At 33.8% G+C, this 17722-nt stretch overlaps 3 protein-coding genes across 4 annotated transcripts; 2 read left to right on the top strand and 1 right to left on the bottom strand.

Moving 5' to 3' along the window:
• Positions 1–364: 364 nt before the first annotated feature.
• Positions 365–2957, top strand: LOC106763042 (uncharacterized protein At1g65710). The gene is made up of 2 exons (XM_014647202.2): positions 365–1650; positions 1949–2957. The coding sequence occupies exons 1-2, from the start codon at positions 565–567 to the stop codon at positions 2819–2821; spliced, it is 1959 nt and encodes a 652-aa protein (XP_014502688.1). The 5' UTR covers positions 365–564; the 3' UTR covers positions 2822–2957.
• Positions 2958–5632: 2675 nt separating this feature from the next.
• LOC106764496 (NDR1/HIN1-like protein 6) lies at positions 5633–6787 on the top strand. Its single transcript, XM_014648776.2, has one exon. It carries the CDS (start codon positions 5689–5691, stop codon positions 6466–6468), a length of 780 nt encoding a protein of 259 aa, XP_014504262.1. The 5' UTR covers positions 5633–5688; the 3' UTR covers positions 6469–6787.
• A 320-nt stretch (positions 6788–7107) lies between these two features.
• On the bottom strand, positions 7108–16076 carry LOC106765316 (nijmegen breakage syndrome 1 protein). 2 transcript variants are annotated; one of them, XM_014649892.2, is made up of 14 exons: positions 15973–16076; positions 15770–15823; positions 14531–14795; positions 14270–14352; positions 13534–13664; positions 12736–12782; positions 12504–12612; positions 12173–12259; positions 10102–10273; positions 8770–9230; positions 8481–8542; positions 8264–8366; positions 8083–8153; positions 7108–7635 (listed from the first exon to the last, which is right to left on the bottom strand). In XM_014649892.2, exons 1-13 carry the CDS (start codon positions 16007–16009, stop codon positions 8085–8087), a joined length of 1680 nt encoding a protein of 559 aa, XP_014505378.1. In that variant the 5' UTR covers positions 16010–16076; the 3' UTR covers positions 7108–7635; positions 8083–8084. The 2 variants fall into 2 exon arrangements, with proteins under 2 accessions (XP_014505378.1, XP_014505379.1); XM_014649893.2 differs by having other exon boundaries at positions 7108–7610.
• Between the last annotated feature and the right edge of the window lie 1646 nt (positions 16077–17722).

Genomic DNA, 17722 nt, shown 5'->3' with positions numbered 1-17722 from the left:
TTGTATAAGGCCCAAATACCAACAACAATCCAAAGGAATATAGCCGTTGCTCATTTTTTAACCCTTTAATGCAAAAATCTCTGAACTTTCTAGGTTTACATTGTCTCTCTATCCAAACAAATTAAGCCGTTATCATGCAAATTTGAATCCTGAGAGAGAAAGACAAACACAACATGTTACCTTGGAGATACCCATCTGGCATCTGCACCCAAGATCCAATTTTTTTACAAATTATTTAGTTATTTCAGAAAAAAGTTAACAAATTGAAGGTTTTGTCTCAGTGGGGTCATCTGGGTCACACAAAATTTGAATTCTTTTTCTCTTTCTTTGGTTCTCTATTAAAGCTAATACCAACATAGGATAATTTTTAAAAAATGTTTGTTGGACAACGTTCACTTTCCACAAGCCACAACCTTTGTTCTGCTCTGTCTCTTTATCTAATTTAATTGAAATTCAAATCTTCTTAAACACCTTTTTCTCTCTTATTGGGTGCCTCCGTTCCTTTCACTTCTTCAAATTTCTATCTCACTCTGTTTGTCATTTACCACCGTTTCTGTAGCCTCTATGGGTACATGTTTGAGCAAGAAGAACGGGTCCTCCTCCTCTGCTTCATCCAAGCCAGTTTCTCATTCTGAGAACTGTGTCAGTGTCACAGAAGTGAGCCTCAAGAAGAAGACACTGCAAGAGAAACAAGACCCAGAATCAGCACCACAACATGAAGGTGAAGTCAGGAAAGAGGTATTCATCATCAAACACAGGAAGAGCCATGATGATAGGGAAAGAACAACGGCAACAACAGCTTCCAAATCCCTACCTTTCATTGCTCAGTCACCAGCACCACAAAAAGGTGATGGGGCTTCCACCAATGAAGAATCTATCGTTAATAACATGATTGCGCCTTCCACTCCGAACATTGGTGTGGGAGTGAGGACTTCAAGCTGCACTAAAGAGGAGGTGGATGCAATTCTGATCCAGTGTGGGAGGCTCAGCAGAAGTAGCTCTTGTAGGAAGTACTCGGGCTCTAAGAGAAGTTTTGATTTTGATAACTGTGACAATGACACAACTTCTGCTGAGGATGAACAGAGGAGAGCCAAAGGCAGTGGTAGCGAGGAGAACGACGTGGCGGCGGAGAGCCGCCGCCACCGCCAGTCCCCGAGGCGTTCTCAGGGAAGGAGAAGAACCCCAAGTAGGGAAAGAGACCAATCCAGTGGCAAAGAAAGAAGAGTGAGTAGATCTCCCGGTAGAAGATCATCTGACACTGCTGCAAATGCAAGCAACAAAAATGCAAGTTCTAGGCCTGGGAAAATGGTGTCCGTTCCTGCCACCGTTTCATCTTTGGCTATGGATAAGAGTAACAACTGTGGTGGAGAATCTGGCACCAAGAGGGTCACTGTTAAGAGAAATGTTGGAGATGTTGGCTCAAGGGGTGCCGCATCACCACGTGCTCAGTCTCCTGCTAGAGTTAATGGGAATGTGGCAAATGCTAAAGTGTTGAGTGAGAATCAGCAGCACCAGCAACCCTCTCTTAGCCGTAATAACTCCTCAAGGAAAGCAGAACAATCTCCTTACAGAAGAAACCCTCTTAGTGAGGTTGATACCAACATCAAGGTGCAACAAAACAAGCCCAAGATTGAAGCAGAAGTCATGCAGGTAATCAGAAAGAACTGTTATTGTAGTGATTGTGCATTTATGTCATCGGGTTAATGAGAATATTGATTTGTTTTTCATGATTTAGTTGTAAAGCATATAATCATTACCTTTTCTAGTCATTCATTTATTTAATTTAAATAAGGAAGTTTAAATAAATGGCCTAGTTAAGGTAATTTAGAAAGCCTTAATTAATTGTGTAATTAGATTAACTTGGAAAGCTGATGATTACATGGAAAAACCAGTAGTTCTCGTCAGTTATTGATGGTATTAAGGTGATATTTTGGCATTCCCACTGCAGAAACCAAATGGCAGAGTTGCACTGGAGAAGGGTGTGCTTGTGAATTGCAAGACAAAGGAGCACCGTGAGGAAGTGTCTTCAGAAAGTGCTGTTGTGAAGACACCGGTGGTTTCATCAGGGGTTGACAACCTTAAACCCCAAGGTTTAACAAGAAGCAGATCTTCTAGAAGATCTAGAGACCTAGACATGAATCCTGAAGCTGTGGTGAATGTGAATGCCACACATTCCTATGCCTCCCTACTGCTTGAGGACATCCAGAACTTCCATCAAAAGAACACAGCACAACAACAACCTCAGCAACCACAACAACCTTCTTCTATATCTCTCCCAGCTTGTCTAACCAAGGCTTGCTCTATCCTTGAAGCCGTTGCTGATCTGAGCTACACCACCAGCTCCAATATCTCTGGTGCTTTCCCTGAGGACAGAAAAAGTCCATCCACTCAACAATCTATTAGGAATGAGTACTATGGAAAGAAAGTGGAAGGTTCAAAGGGCCCTTTTGTGGAATCTGAGGTAGTTGTTGGTGATGATGTGATGGAACCAAGCTTGCACAAGTATGTGACAGTGAAGAGGGGTGGTGGGGTAGTTGACATGGATGACCAAGAGTCTTCAGGAAGCAACAGCTTCACAGTGAGCAGTAGTGGTCAACATCACTGGGGAGGCATTTCCTGCTCTTCATGGGAACCAAACTCTGCTGACTCAACAGATTGCTGGAGTTCAAGATTGAGCTCAAGAGAGGAGGGACAATGTAATTTGTCATCTGAAGTGAAGAAGAAGAAGAATTTGAATAGCAAAAGAAGAGAGTGTGATCATGAACACAGCAGTGGCATTGGACGTGGCAGGATTGGTTCTGAGAAGGGTGTGTGTGTGTGATTATGATGATGCATGAATTCCACCTTTTTTGTTGTATCTTAGATGCTCAACCAGGTTGACATTTCTTATGTTTTGAGTTGCGTACCCGCAACTGTTTTTTCTTGTTTCATCAAGGCCAATTCAAGTTGATCTCTCATCTTTTCCATTTTACTACCTCTTCCTGTTAATCAACAATTTGTGCCATTCTTCATTGAACTTGTGTTTTTGTCTTGTAAAAAAAAGTCAATACCACCATGAAAAAATTACATTTTTTTAAGTATAAAGGTCATTAAAATTTGAGATAACAGAGTTGATAAGATTTTCCGATGCTTCTAATTATTGGTTTTACCCGATAGAATTCGCCTGAGGCTCTAACTATCCTGAGAGAAACTTCGGAGGAAACCAGTTACTAGACGGTTCGATTAGTCTTTCGCCTCTATACCCAAGTCAGACGAACGATTTGTACGTCAGTATCGCTGCGGGCTTCCACCAGAGTTTCCTCTGACTTCGCTCCGCTCAGGCATAGTTCACCATCTTTCGGATCCCCGTATGCTCTCTCTAATGATAATAATGTAACATTAAAATGTACATGAACTTCATACATAAGTTTTAAATAAAAAAGTAAGACACATTTTTACATTTATTTTACATATAATATATTATATAAAGATAAAATAGTCCTAAAGTATAAGATTTTATATTTTCTTTTAAAAAGGAAAAAAATAAAAAAATAATGTCAAGTGTAAAAAAAGTATGTCAAAAGATTTTTTTTTTCTTAATAGTAATAATAATTAGAAGAAAAATATTATCTAATACACATAAAATTTTACATTCATTTAATATTATTTTTTTTATATTTTATTTTCTTACTTTTTTTAAAAAAATACAAAAAATTATTTTACTCATATAATCTGTGTTAAATAAATATAAAAATTACTCATGTTACCATTGCTCTAATTAAAATTTAAAAGGCATGACTTTGACTTGGTCTTTTGAAACAAACGCCTATCTAGGGCAAAACAACCATTTGTTTAAGTTAACAATAGAAACGTTTTATCTGTAAAAAAAAAAATGCATTTATTGTTGTGACTTAAGACTTTTTAAGGAATATTTCAGCTTTTCGTTCAAGTCAAGGAAAACAAAAGATTGATTTCTTAATTCTCAAATGTTTAGATTATTATCAACTAATTCTATAATTTTGTGAATGATTTATATGATGTTGTCACATTTATTCAGTGTGCGATAAAAGAAATATTATTGTACAAATCATCAATTAAGATTATAATACTAATTTTGTCTAACATTTAATATTTATTATATCCATATGGGTTTTCTAACCTACTCACCAAACTATTAAGGTGGCTAAATTTTTGAGACAATATTTTAATAGAAAGAGACTACAAAGATATAAAAGTCTCACAAAAGAGAGAAAAAAATGCCTTATTTTTAGAGTCATTGACAATTACTGCCTTCAATTTAAAGCTTATACTTCATCTTAATGTGGAACAAAAAATAAAATAACTAAAAACCATATAATCATTGTGATTCTTTTTAGTAACTAATAAAACATTATTTTTAAGAGTAATCATACTGTAACATAATTTTACATTTATTTGATAAAGAGTACTAAAGTAAAATAATAATAAAAGTTAAAGAAAATTTTTATATTTTAAAAAAGAAAGTAAAGAGTAAAAAAATGATAATATTAAATAAATGTAAAAGTTTTAAGTGTGTAAAGGATATTTTTCTTATTTTAAATCATAATATAACAAATATATTCGGTTTTATTCAAAAATACATTTGAAGAATATGTAACGAACCATATTAATTATATAAATGTCAATATACAAATATGTAATAATTGAATTAAACAACTTTCCTATTTGAGTTCAATTTTTTTATTGTGTGCCTGATTTAACATGCTGTGTATTCTTTTCAAACAACTATCATTTACAGCATAATAACTTAACAGAGTAATGTTCTGATGGTATTTCTATTATAACCATTTTTAAATAATTTATGCACATTTTTATATTCGGCTCGTGGAACTTTAATCCCTTCTTCTTTTAATAGAAGAAAATTCTAAGACAAAAGGATATCTATTACACATGGTCATTATAAAATGTCACCAACCTATTCATACTTAATAATATATTATAACAACCTTATTATTTTAAATAACAATTATAATTTTTTAATTTGGATCCTTAGATTTTAGTGTTATTATTCTGCCTTAAATATACTTTGATTTTAATATTTTAAAATATATTAAAATCAATGTATTTTAAAGACATAATAAAAAAATGTCAAAAGTTCAGAAAAAAAAAATACAAAAGTTTTAATCTTTTCTTTCTTTTTGTTGCATACCCTCAGATTTTGCGTGTAGCCGTTTAGGTTGAAGTTTTTGGTGGAAAATTGTGAAATTGACCTAGAAAAGGAAAATGGTCTAGAAAGCATGACAGAGTTACGTCATGCAAATGAGAAACCAAGAAACTAAAGAAAGAAGCTTCGGCGGCATTATCTTATTTCTATAAAGACACAACACAAACATTGAATATTAACCTTAACATGATATAAGAAAGAAGTTACACGTTTGAACAGTATCAAACGTAATTTCTACAAACACTATTTTCTATTCAAATTTTATGAATGAAAGAAATATATGATATGAAAAAGAAGTCACACTTTTGGCCATTGGAGTCATCATTGGGAAGCTTCAAATCTTCAAACTCTTCTTTATAAGACTTCCTCAAAACGTGTTTATGTCAACCTTTGCTTCTGTCTACACATATATAAGTACATTGATTCCAAACAAAAGATAATAGAAACCAACCAAAACAACCTCAAACACAACTTCTCTGTGAGATTGTCCTAAACCAAAATTCAAGATGGCTGCAGACCCTCAGAAAATTCATCCTGTGTATGATGTTGAAGCACCAAACCACCCTTCAGCACCTTTGGTGCCAAGAAGCATGTCTAAATCAGATGCAGGTGATCCAGAGAGAGTAGTGCTACAACAACAGCAACAACATCCTCCACAACACACCATTCCTGTGATGCATTCAAGGCCACCAAAGAAAAGAAGAAGCTGCTGCTGCAGGTTTTTCTGTTGGTTGATAAGCATATTGGTGATTCTGATTGTGGCCATTGGTATCACAGTTGGGATACTATACCTTGTGTTCAGACCAAAGGTTCCAAAGTACTCTGTGGATGAGCTTATAGTCACACAGTTTGATATCTCTGACAACAACAGTTTATCTGCCACTTTCAACCTGACAATCACTGCCAGAAACCCTAACAAGAAGATTGGAATATACTACAGAGGTGGCAGCCATATAAGTGCTTGGTATGATGACACAAAACTGTGTGAAGGGTCTTTACCAAAGTTTTACCAAGGTCACCGCAACACCACAGTGCTCAGTATCCCTCTCACTGGTCAAACACAGGATGCTACTGGTCTGCAAAGTAGCCTTCAGCAGCAGCTGCAAGACACAGGAAATGTGCCTCTCAATTTGAAGGTGAATCAGCCTGTGAGGATCAAATTTGGGAAGTTGACACTGTTCACAATCAAGTTCAGGGTTAGGTGCAATATTGTGGTGGACAACCTTAGTGCTAATAGTTCTATTAGAATTCAGAGCAGTAGTTGTAAATTCAGGTTAAGGCTGTGATTTTTATGATCTACATACGCATGTTCATTATACTTACCAGAACGTGCTGATTGCTTCATTATTACTATTTAATTTGTTTTATTTCTTTGTGTTCCCTGATTGAGATTTCTCTTTTGATGGACTTTTGTTTCCATCACCATTTCGAGATATTACTGTTCTTGTATTTTAATTCTTGTTGTTCAGCCACTTCTCTTGCAGACTATACTTATAGCATATATTGGTATCTATATGTTCAATAACGAAAATCTTTGTACTTTTATTCACTGGATCTGGACCCACATGACACAGTAGCATACAATTTATTGGATGTATTTTGTTGTTTGTCTTTGTACAAAAATAAAATAAACCGTAAATTGGTAACGCTGGTTTATAGGTCTGATCAGTTTTAGGACGTATAGTTGATCTTACACTCAAATGATTTTCATCTCCTTAGCTCAAAGAAGAATTCTTTGAACAATGGCTTAACATTAAACACAATTCTTTACCTTTTTAATATCAAAACTTTAGTTAATCCGAACTTGTATCGGATTGCGCTATTGTTCGAGTGAAGATATTTTTATCAAACGTATGAATACAAAAGCGAATAAAATATACTAACTAGTGTGATAATTTATGATGTTTGATTAACTGCGAAAAAACTTTACAACATAAATAAAATTTCAATCAAATTCAATAAATACGTACAATCCTCGTGGTTAAACTCGACAGAATTATTATTCTAACATTTTTTGACGTTTAAGTAGGATATAGTTCTTCTAATACCACTTCTACAGTAAGCAGGACCAAAAGAATAGGAAAGTTGCAGCAACATGGTATGTCGCACAGTAAGAGAATAAATATGATTTACAGTGTCTAGGATTACCGTACACACACCACATGATATTGTTTCACTTTCCAAGATAAAGACATGGTCATATCACTCCTCTGAAATATGAACTCTTGGTTTACTTCATATGCTAACAAGGGTCACTAGATAGATCCTTCAAGAGCCCACTCAAATATAAGAAGAAGAGTGTCACCATATATGGCCAATAACCTCACTTCATTGTCGATCAAAACCCACACAAGTGAAAAACTCAACCTTCAATTGAAACTGGCATCAAGTGAGCAGCATCTTTGAAGCCACGTCTTTGGACAAATCTCTGCTATAGCATTCCACCATGCCCACTTCAGAGGAAAAAAAAGGCACAGTAGCACAACATATTATGGGAGTGTTTAAAAGAGTGTTGCTAACATTCCTATGTTATTATTTAACCAAGTGTCACACATTTGGAAAAAGCAAAAAGACCAAATAAATTATGAAATGAAACCAGGACAGATTGACCAAATATTCACATTTAATCCATTTGTTGCATAAGGCCTAGAAGCAACTGATAGAATACTCAATCAAAATGGATAAATGACCTAGCTAAATAGTGCACCAATTTTCTTCTATGTTCCAATTTTATTCTGTGTTCTTGCTCGGAAATGTAAAATAAATATCTTTATTCTTTTATCTGTGTAATGCCAAGTGGTGTTATACTTCCAGCATTTATCACATCAGACCCTTGTCATATTAATGGTTTGGATATTATTTTTATAAATTTTTGCACTAATTTAAAGTTTCATCATTACCTTCATGAAGAAAGAATGCTACGAAGAGAACCAACAGTGCCTCGTGAACCAGCTGTGCCTCGTTTCCTTGCCTGAAACAGGACATGCAAAAGGTTAAGGTAGATACTCAAAAATCAAGATTACGTATGGACCAGATCTCTCTCTCTCTCTCTCTGGGCTGTGGGAGGAGTATTAGACTCACCTTATCATTATTAAATAGGTCATCTGCGACAGCTTCCATTTTCTTTCGCCTTTTCTCCTCCTTCACTAACTCAGACATTTCATCATCCCCACAGTCAGAATCCCTGGGGAAGTAAAAAATTGAACTATCAAATAACCTATCACTAGCAGAAAAGGAATGAAGCATAGGCTAGCTAAATTTTTGGACAAAATAACATCATATTTAGTATTATTCTTACTTGTATGGATATTTTGCAAATGGAACAAGATTGTCAAAGCTATTACCAGACTGAGTGTGTGCCTGAAATTCCATTTAAAAGAAAAGTGGTCAGGGTAGGCACAGGTTTCATGAACCATGACATTAATAATATATGTTAAAATTTAATAATTGCCATTGCATGAAGCAACAAGGTTTTTAGGTATTTAGATGTCAAGATAAAATTTAATTACAAAACCAAAACATGTTTGGTTTCAATTTTCAACAATAAGCACTTTTTTAAGCCGACATGCGGCATCACAACTACATACCTTTCTGAAACATTTAAAATTTGGAAAACTGCTGTTTGGTGAAGTGCTTATGCTACTCCGTATGTTTGTATCTCGAACAATTAAATTTTGGCTGTAAACAACATCTGAATGTCCAGGTTCATTATCATCAACCTTGTCTTTCTTTACTTTGACACCATCGTTATCATTCCCGAAGTTGATGGCATGTGATCTGACAGAAGCACCATCCACGGATGTTTCTGTTTTTGCACGTTTAATGTCATGCAATTTGGTTAAGACATCATCTGAGGATGCCTCTATACTCTCATGTTTTCTCTTACCCAAAGCGTAAGAATCATCATATATTTCTTCCGTTTTTTCATATTTTACATTATTGTCATTGCTGAATGCCTCAGTGGAGCGGGCCGACGTGGCTGTTTCAACTTCAGTATCTGAATCTGCAACAATTGTCTCATCTGTAGAGCATGACGACGAAACAAGTACTGCAACAACACAGTGCTTGTTATTGGAACACTGAAATACAAATTTATTTAATATTACATGCTAGTTTATATAAGATAATATGCTAATTTACATCCCTACAATTAGGGATTGTATTGTAGAATATCGCATTTAGTTAGTTAGTTTATTCCCTGCAATAATATTTAATTACATGTAACTGTGTGCACATGCGTGTATTCAGTGATGAGGTGATCAACTAAGAAATCAAGACGGTTCTTATATTTTCAAGTGCCCATGTCATTACTGCAAATGTGTTCATTTTGTTAGTTGCTTTCATGAAAAGTGATTTTGATTAATAAAAAACCCAGAAGAGATTCTTCATCTGAGAAGATGCAAATTGAGATGGGCAGTTTCTCTAAAAGTTGGCAATGCCATAACGCTATTTCATTCCCCTCCCCCTTTTCTTAGACCCAAGTCACACTTAAAAAGAAATCATGGAGAAGCAATAGCAGAATCATATTAATTCATCATTAGTTTGATAATATAGACATTCCAACTTAGACAATAATGCAATAAATAAATGGCAGTTACGTCCTGTGAAACATTGATTTTTCAGTATGCATAAAACAGCATACATATAACAAAACTTGTTATTAGTACCAGCAAACCAAAATAAATTTGAAAGTCTTTGATTGAACAGTTTCCCTCTTATAGCCAATTTCATCCCCCTTTTGCGGAATCAGAGCCTCAAACATAATTTTACACTCAGCAGCAGCAAACAAAGGTATAACAAAGCAAAGAAAAATAATTTTAAAATATTTACTGATTTGGGCTCTTCATTTTTGGAGAGGAAAACAAAGTTTTAGACCGTGCAATTATATTACTTGAGATATAGAGAATAGGAATACTTACTGCATGGTGATTTCAAAATAGACAGATCTAGCTGTCCACTCAGAGCAGCACAAATTAAATCCATCTCACTAACTGTAAGCGAGGAACTCAGTTTATCAAAGAGACTAGACTTGAATGCTGGTCCTTCTGGGATGACACAAACCACACGATCATCCTCTCCATAATTTGAATCCTACACGAAACACGTGAGAATCACAATACTGAAGTACATAACTTTGATGCGAAGATAATCGGCCTGAGAATATGTGGTGTCGAAAACAGAGAAATCAGAGTTGTTGACTAAGAGCTTGAAGTATTTTTCTATTCAATGATGACTATCTTTCTAACAGTAGAGAGGTTGAGATAGTCAACAATAATAGACTTATTCAACTAGATGAAGTCAAGAGCAAGGATCACACAATTTCATCAAACTTGGTTAAAAATCAAATCCTCATATATAAATCATCATGAAATCCATTTTAATAATTATCTAATGTCTTTTTTCTTTTCTTTCGACCTGTATTCACAAGGTAAAAGTCAATAGTGCCAATAATGGCCTTTTATGCATGTATAAACCCCCTTAACCGATTATCTATAATCTTTGCAACAATTCATGCCAAATTAATATCGCCTTAGTATGCAATCATTCTATTCTGTATCATGTATTTCTTGTGTAGTCATATATTCATCTTAGCACTCCTTTTTTTCCTTTTGTTGTTCCTTTAAAATTCAACATTTACTAATGTTAGATATATCATCTGATGACAATCCCTTGAGGGACTTACCATCCAAAGAAGTATCAACTACAACTAAGACTAAAGAAAGGGAAGTAGAATAAAGATTTCGAAAACTCTTTCCTTATCTAAAGTCTTAGATAGATTCTACTTAAACTAAATACTTTTCTTTGTTTTGCAGATTGCCAAATAAAAGTAGAAAACTATGCCTACCAAGAAAAGGAATCAAAAAGAGAGAACTTTGGGCAGGGAAACAACTCTCGGACTCACACAAAAAGAAGCCTAGCGAAGACCTTGGTTGGCTTAGCGTGCTTACACCAGCAACATAAACATTTAACACGTGTTAAATGTTTATCACAAGGAACATGTGGCCAGCTGTCAAGCTTCTGCTACAAGCTTCTTCCATCTTTCTGCACGTTTTCAACAAGCTGAATGTATAGCTTCCATTGCACGGCACTTGAAGCCTTCTCCATCTATAAAAGAGAAGCTTCTTTCATTGTAAATCAACTTGATTGTAGAAATGAAATGCTGTCAAAATTCAGTCACTTCTCTCAAGTTCAAACACTTTGCATTGCTTTAGCTTTGCCTCCTCTAGCTTCTTTCCCCTTAGGAAAGCTGTTTGAGCTAGAATTCCTTCTCACACCATATCAAATCACGCCAAAACATTTCCACAAACACCTGGTGTACATCAGCCACTTTCATCCGCAAATCCAATTCCGCTGCCACCTCTCTATCGGAAAGTTGTTTCTTCTTGAAGATAGAAGCTGCTTCCATCAATATCTTTATTTTATATTTATCTTTTATCTTTAATTAGTTTGTTATTATTTCTTATTTGTATTTTGGACTTAACTCATATTTCTTCTAATATAATAGAGGACCTTATGTGTATATTCAACACAAGAGAAATTAATCACATACATAATTTTCACTATATTTAACAACTACCATATTGACTATAGTTTTTTGTATAGGATTATAGTGATACCAAAAAATTTTCCTTTGAGCTTCATATGCAATTTGTAGTCACAAATAACCCATGATGTATTTATCCATTTCAACCACCTAGCTCATATCCTATGTGTGTTATCTTCATTAATTAACCAACATTTTATGATATTGAACTGATATAGTTAAACTTTAGAACCTGTAATGACATCTTTAATTTTTCCCACTGCGTCAATTGTCTCCTGTTCGTTACTAAAATTGCAATACAACTTTGCATTATTCATATACCCCTTTGATTTCAACATGTCCCAAAACCTCAATTTTAATGTTATGTCTACCCTTAATTCCTTTTAATCAAAACATTTCACACACAAAAATTCATATATAGAAAAGATAGAAATGAAAATACATACTTGACTATTTGAACAAAACTCTCCAGAGGAAACAACTTTTGCACCAGCCACTTCCAATAAAGATTTTAGCTGATCCTGAAATTTATACTACAAGCAGGAAGAAGAATTAAAAAAAGAACCCTGTCAAGACAAGCTATGCTTCAAAATTATCAAGATGTTTCCATCTTAGAGTTTCAAAACCTCCAGCATATTTACATATGAACATTAAAAAAATTTCCAAGAATAAAGTACATAAAATGTTTCGGCATATTATTTAAAAATGGAAATCTCAAAACTAGCTAGTACTAAGTTGGGTTTACAGTGAGTATAAAAGACTTTGAATAAGAAGTACCAAATGATCAGATTCCAACAAAAAAGTGTATCCTTTCAAACAATCTTCACGTGATCTGGGGTCGGCAATTTTTATAGATTCTCCATTCACTGACACTGTTGGAATATATCTAATTGAGAAAGAAGAGGAAATAGAAAAGAAAAAGAAAGCTTCTTCAATTAAATAAACTGGTCACAAGGTCATGGAATATAAAACTAGCATTACCAAACTCTAAAGTCAAAGCAATACTCACGAATGACAGTTAGGAATTTCAATGCTGATATTCTTTTCTGCAAAAACCTACAAGGGAAAGGTTAAAATTCAAACATGAGAAAAAGTTCTCTACTGGCTGGAGACTAAATCATTCAATCAACTCTCACAATTCAAGACTATAATTAATGTTTACCCTTGATGATTTGTTATAATAAATGAATTTTATCATTCTATGATTTACCTATAAGCAACAATTAATATTACCATAGGTCACGACTTGGAATACAAATTCTAGCATACAGTTCAGGGTCTATGCTCTTAGCAAACACAAAATAACTTCCGAAACATGTAAAAAATTTCGTACTCTCAGGGCACTATCTAACCTTTAAAGTAGACCAAATCATGAGACTCTTATATGAAGAGAATGGTCCACAAGCTACATGAAAAGTTATGATTATAAACTTATGATTGTAACTTATTCTTGAATTGATTCTTAGCAAATCATTCTGACAATTTAAGAAGGTAACAGATATCTAAATATATCATAGCTGTGTAAACTATAAAAGAATCTTCCAGCATTAAATCCATTACATCAGCTCTCCTTTTACATAACCTATTCTACTGTTGTAAAATGCTATATCAATCTTAAAAGATTTTCAAAGGACATGTTAAAAATTAATAAAATAATAAAGCAAAAGAAAAAAAATAAAATTCAAATGCAACAATTACATAAGAAACTAACTTTCATGCTATCAAACTGTGAATACACGTGATCGCTTGAATGTGACAGATAAATGAAAAGTAAAGAACAAAAATGCAAACCAAAATGCTTAAATACCTCAAGCCAATTATTAAGAACACAAGATTTTTTTGCCACAACAGCATCAACAAGATCCTTCTTCAACGGCATGAGTTGATCTACCAGTACATGTGTGCACCCTTCACCTAAGGTATGAGTAAAACTAGCACCTACATTGAATGTATTAGTTGGTCAATATCCAGCATTCACATGAAAACAAAGTCTAGTCTAGTGCTTCCAAAAAATAATTATTTTTCCTGTTTGGAGGGAAAAGCAAATTAAATTTATAGCTCATGTCACAACATAGTGTGAAGTTTTTCTGAATAAATTGAGTCTCGTACAGCTTATGTTGCAAGATAAAGCTTTTTCTGAACATTATAATTTAAATTTACATAATACCAAGTTACCATCAAAGATATGCAAACTCTACTTCCATTCCAACATATATATCAGTTTCTTCTCAAAATGATAGATAGTGTTAGTTGAAAGTTGAAACTACAAAAATTTAGGCATTTCATAATATCAAAACTGCACAACTAGCATGGGATAAAATAAAAAGAACATTGATAGATGCCTTTCAAACCAAGGGTCGCTTATCACACAGTAAATACTGCTTCTAGCACAAATTTCCATTAGCTCAGTGTTTGCTTCTTTAATAGTTTTAAGTAAATACAAGATCATGTGCACGTAAAAACATAATTTAAAGCAATTACACAGCAAACATTCATGAATTATAAGAACTGAAGAGCCTTCACATGTTCTTTCCACCACTGACCAATTGATGAAATTTTCTCTTGAATGGATTGATCCACTTTATTTGAGGAACAGATGAAAAAAACGAGGGGTACATGGCAAAACCTGTCAGATTAAATTTGAAAGCATTTCAGCAGACATATGATGAAAGACAAATGTTATGAGATTGAGTGTACATATACATACAAACTCAAATCTAGAAAGGTACTGCACAGTATTTTCTAAAATGAAAAGTGAATGTCACAAAAAGAATATAAGGAAATTGATGACATAGTTGACATACTTGTAGGTAGCGCTACCAGTGCCAAAAGAGACAAAGTCACCATCCTCTAGAGGTGTTTGTTTGTTTGGTAGCTCATGAACTTTTTTCTTCGGCCCAACATTTTTGCTAATAAATGTCCCATACTTGGAGCAATCTCTAATATGTATGTTGCGTGACAAATGAGAACATTCATTTGATAAAGGATTTAATAGGTTCATCGTATTAACAACTATTTCTGCATGAACCCGAGAAACACCTTTATCTTTAGCGATTATCACGTCACAACCTACAAGAAGTTAGTTGCAAGTTCATACAAAGCGTCACCATGATATTCAAAAAATCAATAATACGTAATAATCATCATAAGAAAAAGCTTAAAATTTGTGAATGAAAAATAAATGGGAGAAACTTGTCATAACAATCTAATCTGAGAAGCCATCTCCATGTCATTTTGCTCTATAGGGACAGCACTTTAGCTTTAAAATTTAGTTTACTTTATTTGCTTTATTTCAGTTACATGAATTTTAGTCCTACGAAGAGGAGAGGGGGAGCATCAAAATATGTTGTCAGGAAGGATCTCATGATAAATAATATCTCGAAAACCTTGGTCTTTAATTGAGCCAAATGCTAACAGACCTCCCCACTTATTGGAATAACATTTTGTGGTTATTGTTGTTGTTGTTATACTTGTTTTTATTTCAGTTAATTAGCTTCAAGTGCACCAGTCCTTCACTAATGGTTCTGTCCTAAATCTGGACAATGACATGTATTGCTGTAGTTTATGATACAGACTACAAAATAATGGAGATAAAAATTATTAAAAAAGAATCTGCATAACATCCAAACTTGGGTTAAACGGTCATAGATGTGGTATGAGAGTCTCTGTGATCATGTTGCCAGGAGGGTATTTCCTGAGCGTGCGTATTAGAAGCCCTGGTGGGATAAGTTTTTTTATCATTGTTGTGCATGTTAGAGGTAAAATTCACTCACGGGCAAGCCCTCGTCTTAATGCCGTAAGCCCTTCTTCCAAATCAGTCTTTGTCAAAAATACTCATACCCAATTTCAACATTTTCACTCTATCAAAGGTAGGTTACTTTGCAATGCCAGAAAAGAGTCCCATGTGGATACTCTTTTCAGCATTAGCATTGAAAATCAATCAAACACTTCAGCCACACTGTTTAGATAATTGGTTAACCATTAACTATGTGCAAAAGACAAGAGTTTTGAAAATAATCAGAAGGAACGGCAAATTACAGTACCTTTTCGACCAACTTTGTAAATTCCAGTTTTGAAAATATAATACTTATCTTCACCTGCACACAAATTTTCAAAAATAAAAAATACAATAACTTTTTTTGGCGCACCAATAGTATGTTAACAGAAACTGTCATTAACCTATAATCTTACAAAAAAGAATTAAAAAGATATATATCAGTTTCCTTTCATTGGAAAAAATGAATACCTGAAAGAGGATCAACGGGGAAGAGTCCCCACACCATGATTCTTCTTTGTGAAACTCTGAAGCACTAAAGAGCGACGGGAGAAAGTAAATAATTGAAAAGGAAGAACTTAAGGTCGCTATGCAACGACGCGCCGTTTGTTTTCCATTCAAAACGGCACAAAGTCTATCAAGTTCACAACTAAAACGACGTGCCGTTTTTAATTTGCTTAAAATTGTCCTTAAAGAAATATTTTAAATTCATAAAGTAAAAAGTAAAAATAAAATATAATTATACTCATCATACTAAATCGACTATTCATACAAATTAAAACTAAGCAACTATATTTCAATAACTAATAAAATATTTATCTTCTAAATTCCCTAAAGAGGATAATGTCGACTACTTTCGATCAACCCTATAAATAAATACTCAATCTTTTTATAGAGTGAATTTTCTAACCATTGTAGATTTAAACAAATTATTTTTGGTGGTAATGAGCTTTCAGAGTTGAATTTGCTAAATGGTTTGGATTATTTTTTTTTCTTTTTTGATTAATTCAGAAATTTAAAATGTATTTCAAATTATTTTTCACTTCTTTTTATTGTTAATGAGATAAATATATAATATTATTAAATGTATCATCAATTGTGTAATAACCTATAAATTAAAATATAAATTTTTAATAATAGTAAAATAATAAAATTATGTTTTAAGAAAATTAAACCATAACAGTAGCTCCATTATACATTTTCTAAAATCATGTCGTTTCATTTCCTCCCAAACCAGCTCTCACTAACCTCTTGCTCTTTCAAAATATTGTCTTCTCTCTAGCTTTCTTTCCCGTTGAGCCATTGGAATTCCATTTTGAAAGTGCATAGACGATCTTGACGTCACAGGCTCTGAGTCGCACCGATCAAATTTTCAGTTTAATCGAGTAAGTTGTTTTTCCCCTTTCTTTGCTGTTAGGAAACCTAAGACCTACAATCTCACTGATTGCATGTGTCTTTTGTGTCCTTTCCTTCAATTTAATTTCAATCCCAGCTCTAAGAGTTGTCTTTGATCACTACTTGTGGTCTTTAGGGTTTTTGGGAGTCCTTGAGAATGTAGAAACCGCGGAGGAAAAATCTTGAGCTGCACTATGGAATTTCCAGGTAAGGGAAGCTAGATTCCTTCTCTATTGTAATAAATCTTTGGTTGTATGATTTGTGAATTTTGTTTGAAGAGTGTAATTTGAAGTGATTGGGTGAAATGTTGATGTTTTGAATTGAAATTTGATGAAAAGCGTGTATGAATAAAGTGTTATGTGATAGTCAAATTTTGATTCTGAAATTGTTATCTAATAAAGTAGATGGGATGAGAGGTAATGAGAATTTAAAATGTTAGAAGGAAGCAAAAGTTTGTTGTGAAAGATTATAAAGGAAAAGCTAGGCAAATCAAGGTGGTTTAGGCTATTTTAGAGGAACTAGAGTAGTCAAAATTTGAATTAAGAGTTTTAGATAGTTCTAGGCAATTTAGATCACTTAGGTAAGTCATATGTGACTTGTAGGAATTGACAAATTGGTCCGAAACAGATTACAATTGGTAAATTCGAGTTTGATCTCTTAAGTGAATGAAAGTGAAGCAAATGATCCTAATTTTATGCATAACTACTAGGGATGAGTGTTAGGAAAGAGTGTAAACCCTTAAACCAATTTAAAATCAACTATACTTCGATTTAGGAAGGTTAGAACCTCATCAAAAAGCCTAGAACCAATTTTGGGTGGGTGAGTT

This window comes from Vigna radiata, chromosome 6 (assembly GCF_000741045.1).
Source record: "Vigna radiata var. radiata cultivar VC1973A chromosome 6, Vradiata_ver6, whole genome shotgun sequence".
NCBI classification, from domain to species: domain Eukaryota; kingdom Viridiplantae; phylum Streptophyta; class Magnoliopsida; order Fabales; family Fabaceae; genus Vigna; species Vigna radiata.
This window is presented reverse-complemented; position numbering and strand designations above follow the sequence as displayed.

Coding starts and splice junctions, on each gene's coding strand:
- LOC106763042 (XM_014647202.2), top strand. CDS start 565: ATGGGTACATGTTTGAGCAAGAAGAACGGGTCCTCCTCCTCTGCTTCA. Junction 1,651..1,948: donor TTGAAGCAGAAGTCATGCAG/GTAATCAGAAAG, acceptor TTCCCACTGCAG/AAACCAAATGGCAGAGTTGC.
- LOC106764496 (XM_014648776.2), top strand. CDS start 5,689: ATGGCTGCAGACCCTCAGAAAATTCATCCTGTGTATGATGTTGAAGCA.
- LOC106765316 (XM_014649892.2), bottom strand. CDS start 16,009: ATGGTGTGGGGACTCTTCCCCGTTGATCCTCTTTCAG. Junction 10,274..12,172: donor AGTTTTGTTCAAATAGTCAA/GTATGTATTTTC, acceptor TGTTTCGTGTAG/GATTCAAATTATGGAGAGGA. Junction 8,367..8,480: donor TTTGCAAAATATCCATACAA/GTAAGAATAATA, acceptor TTACTTCCCCAG/GGATTCTGACTGTGGGGATG.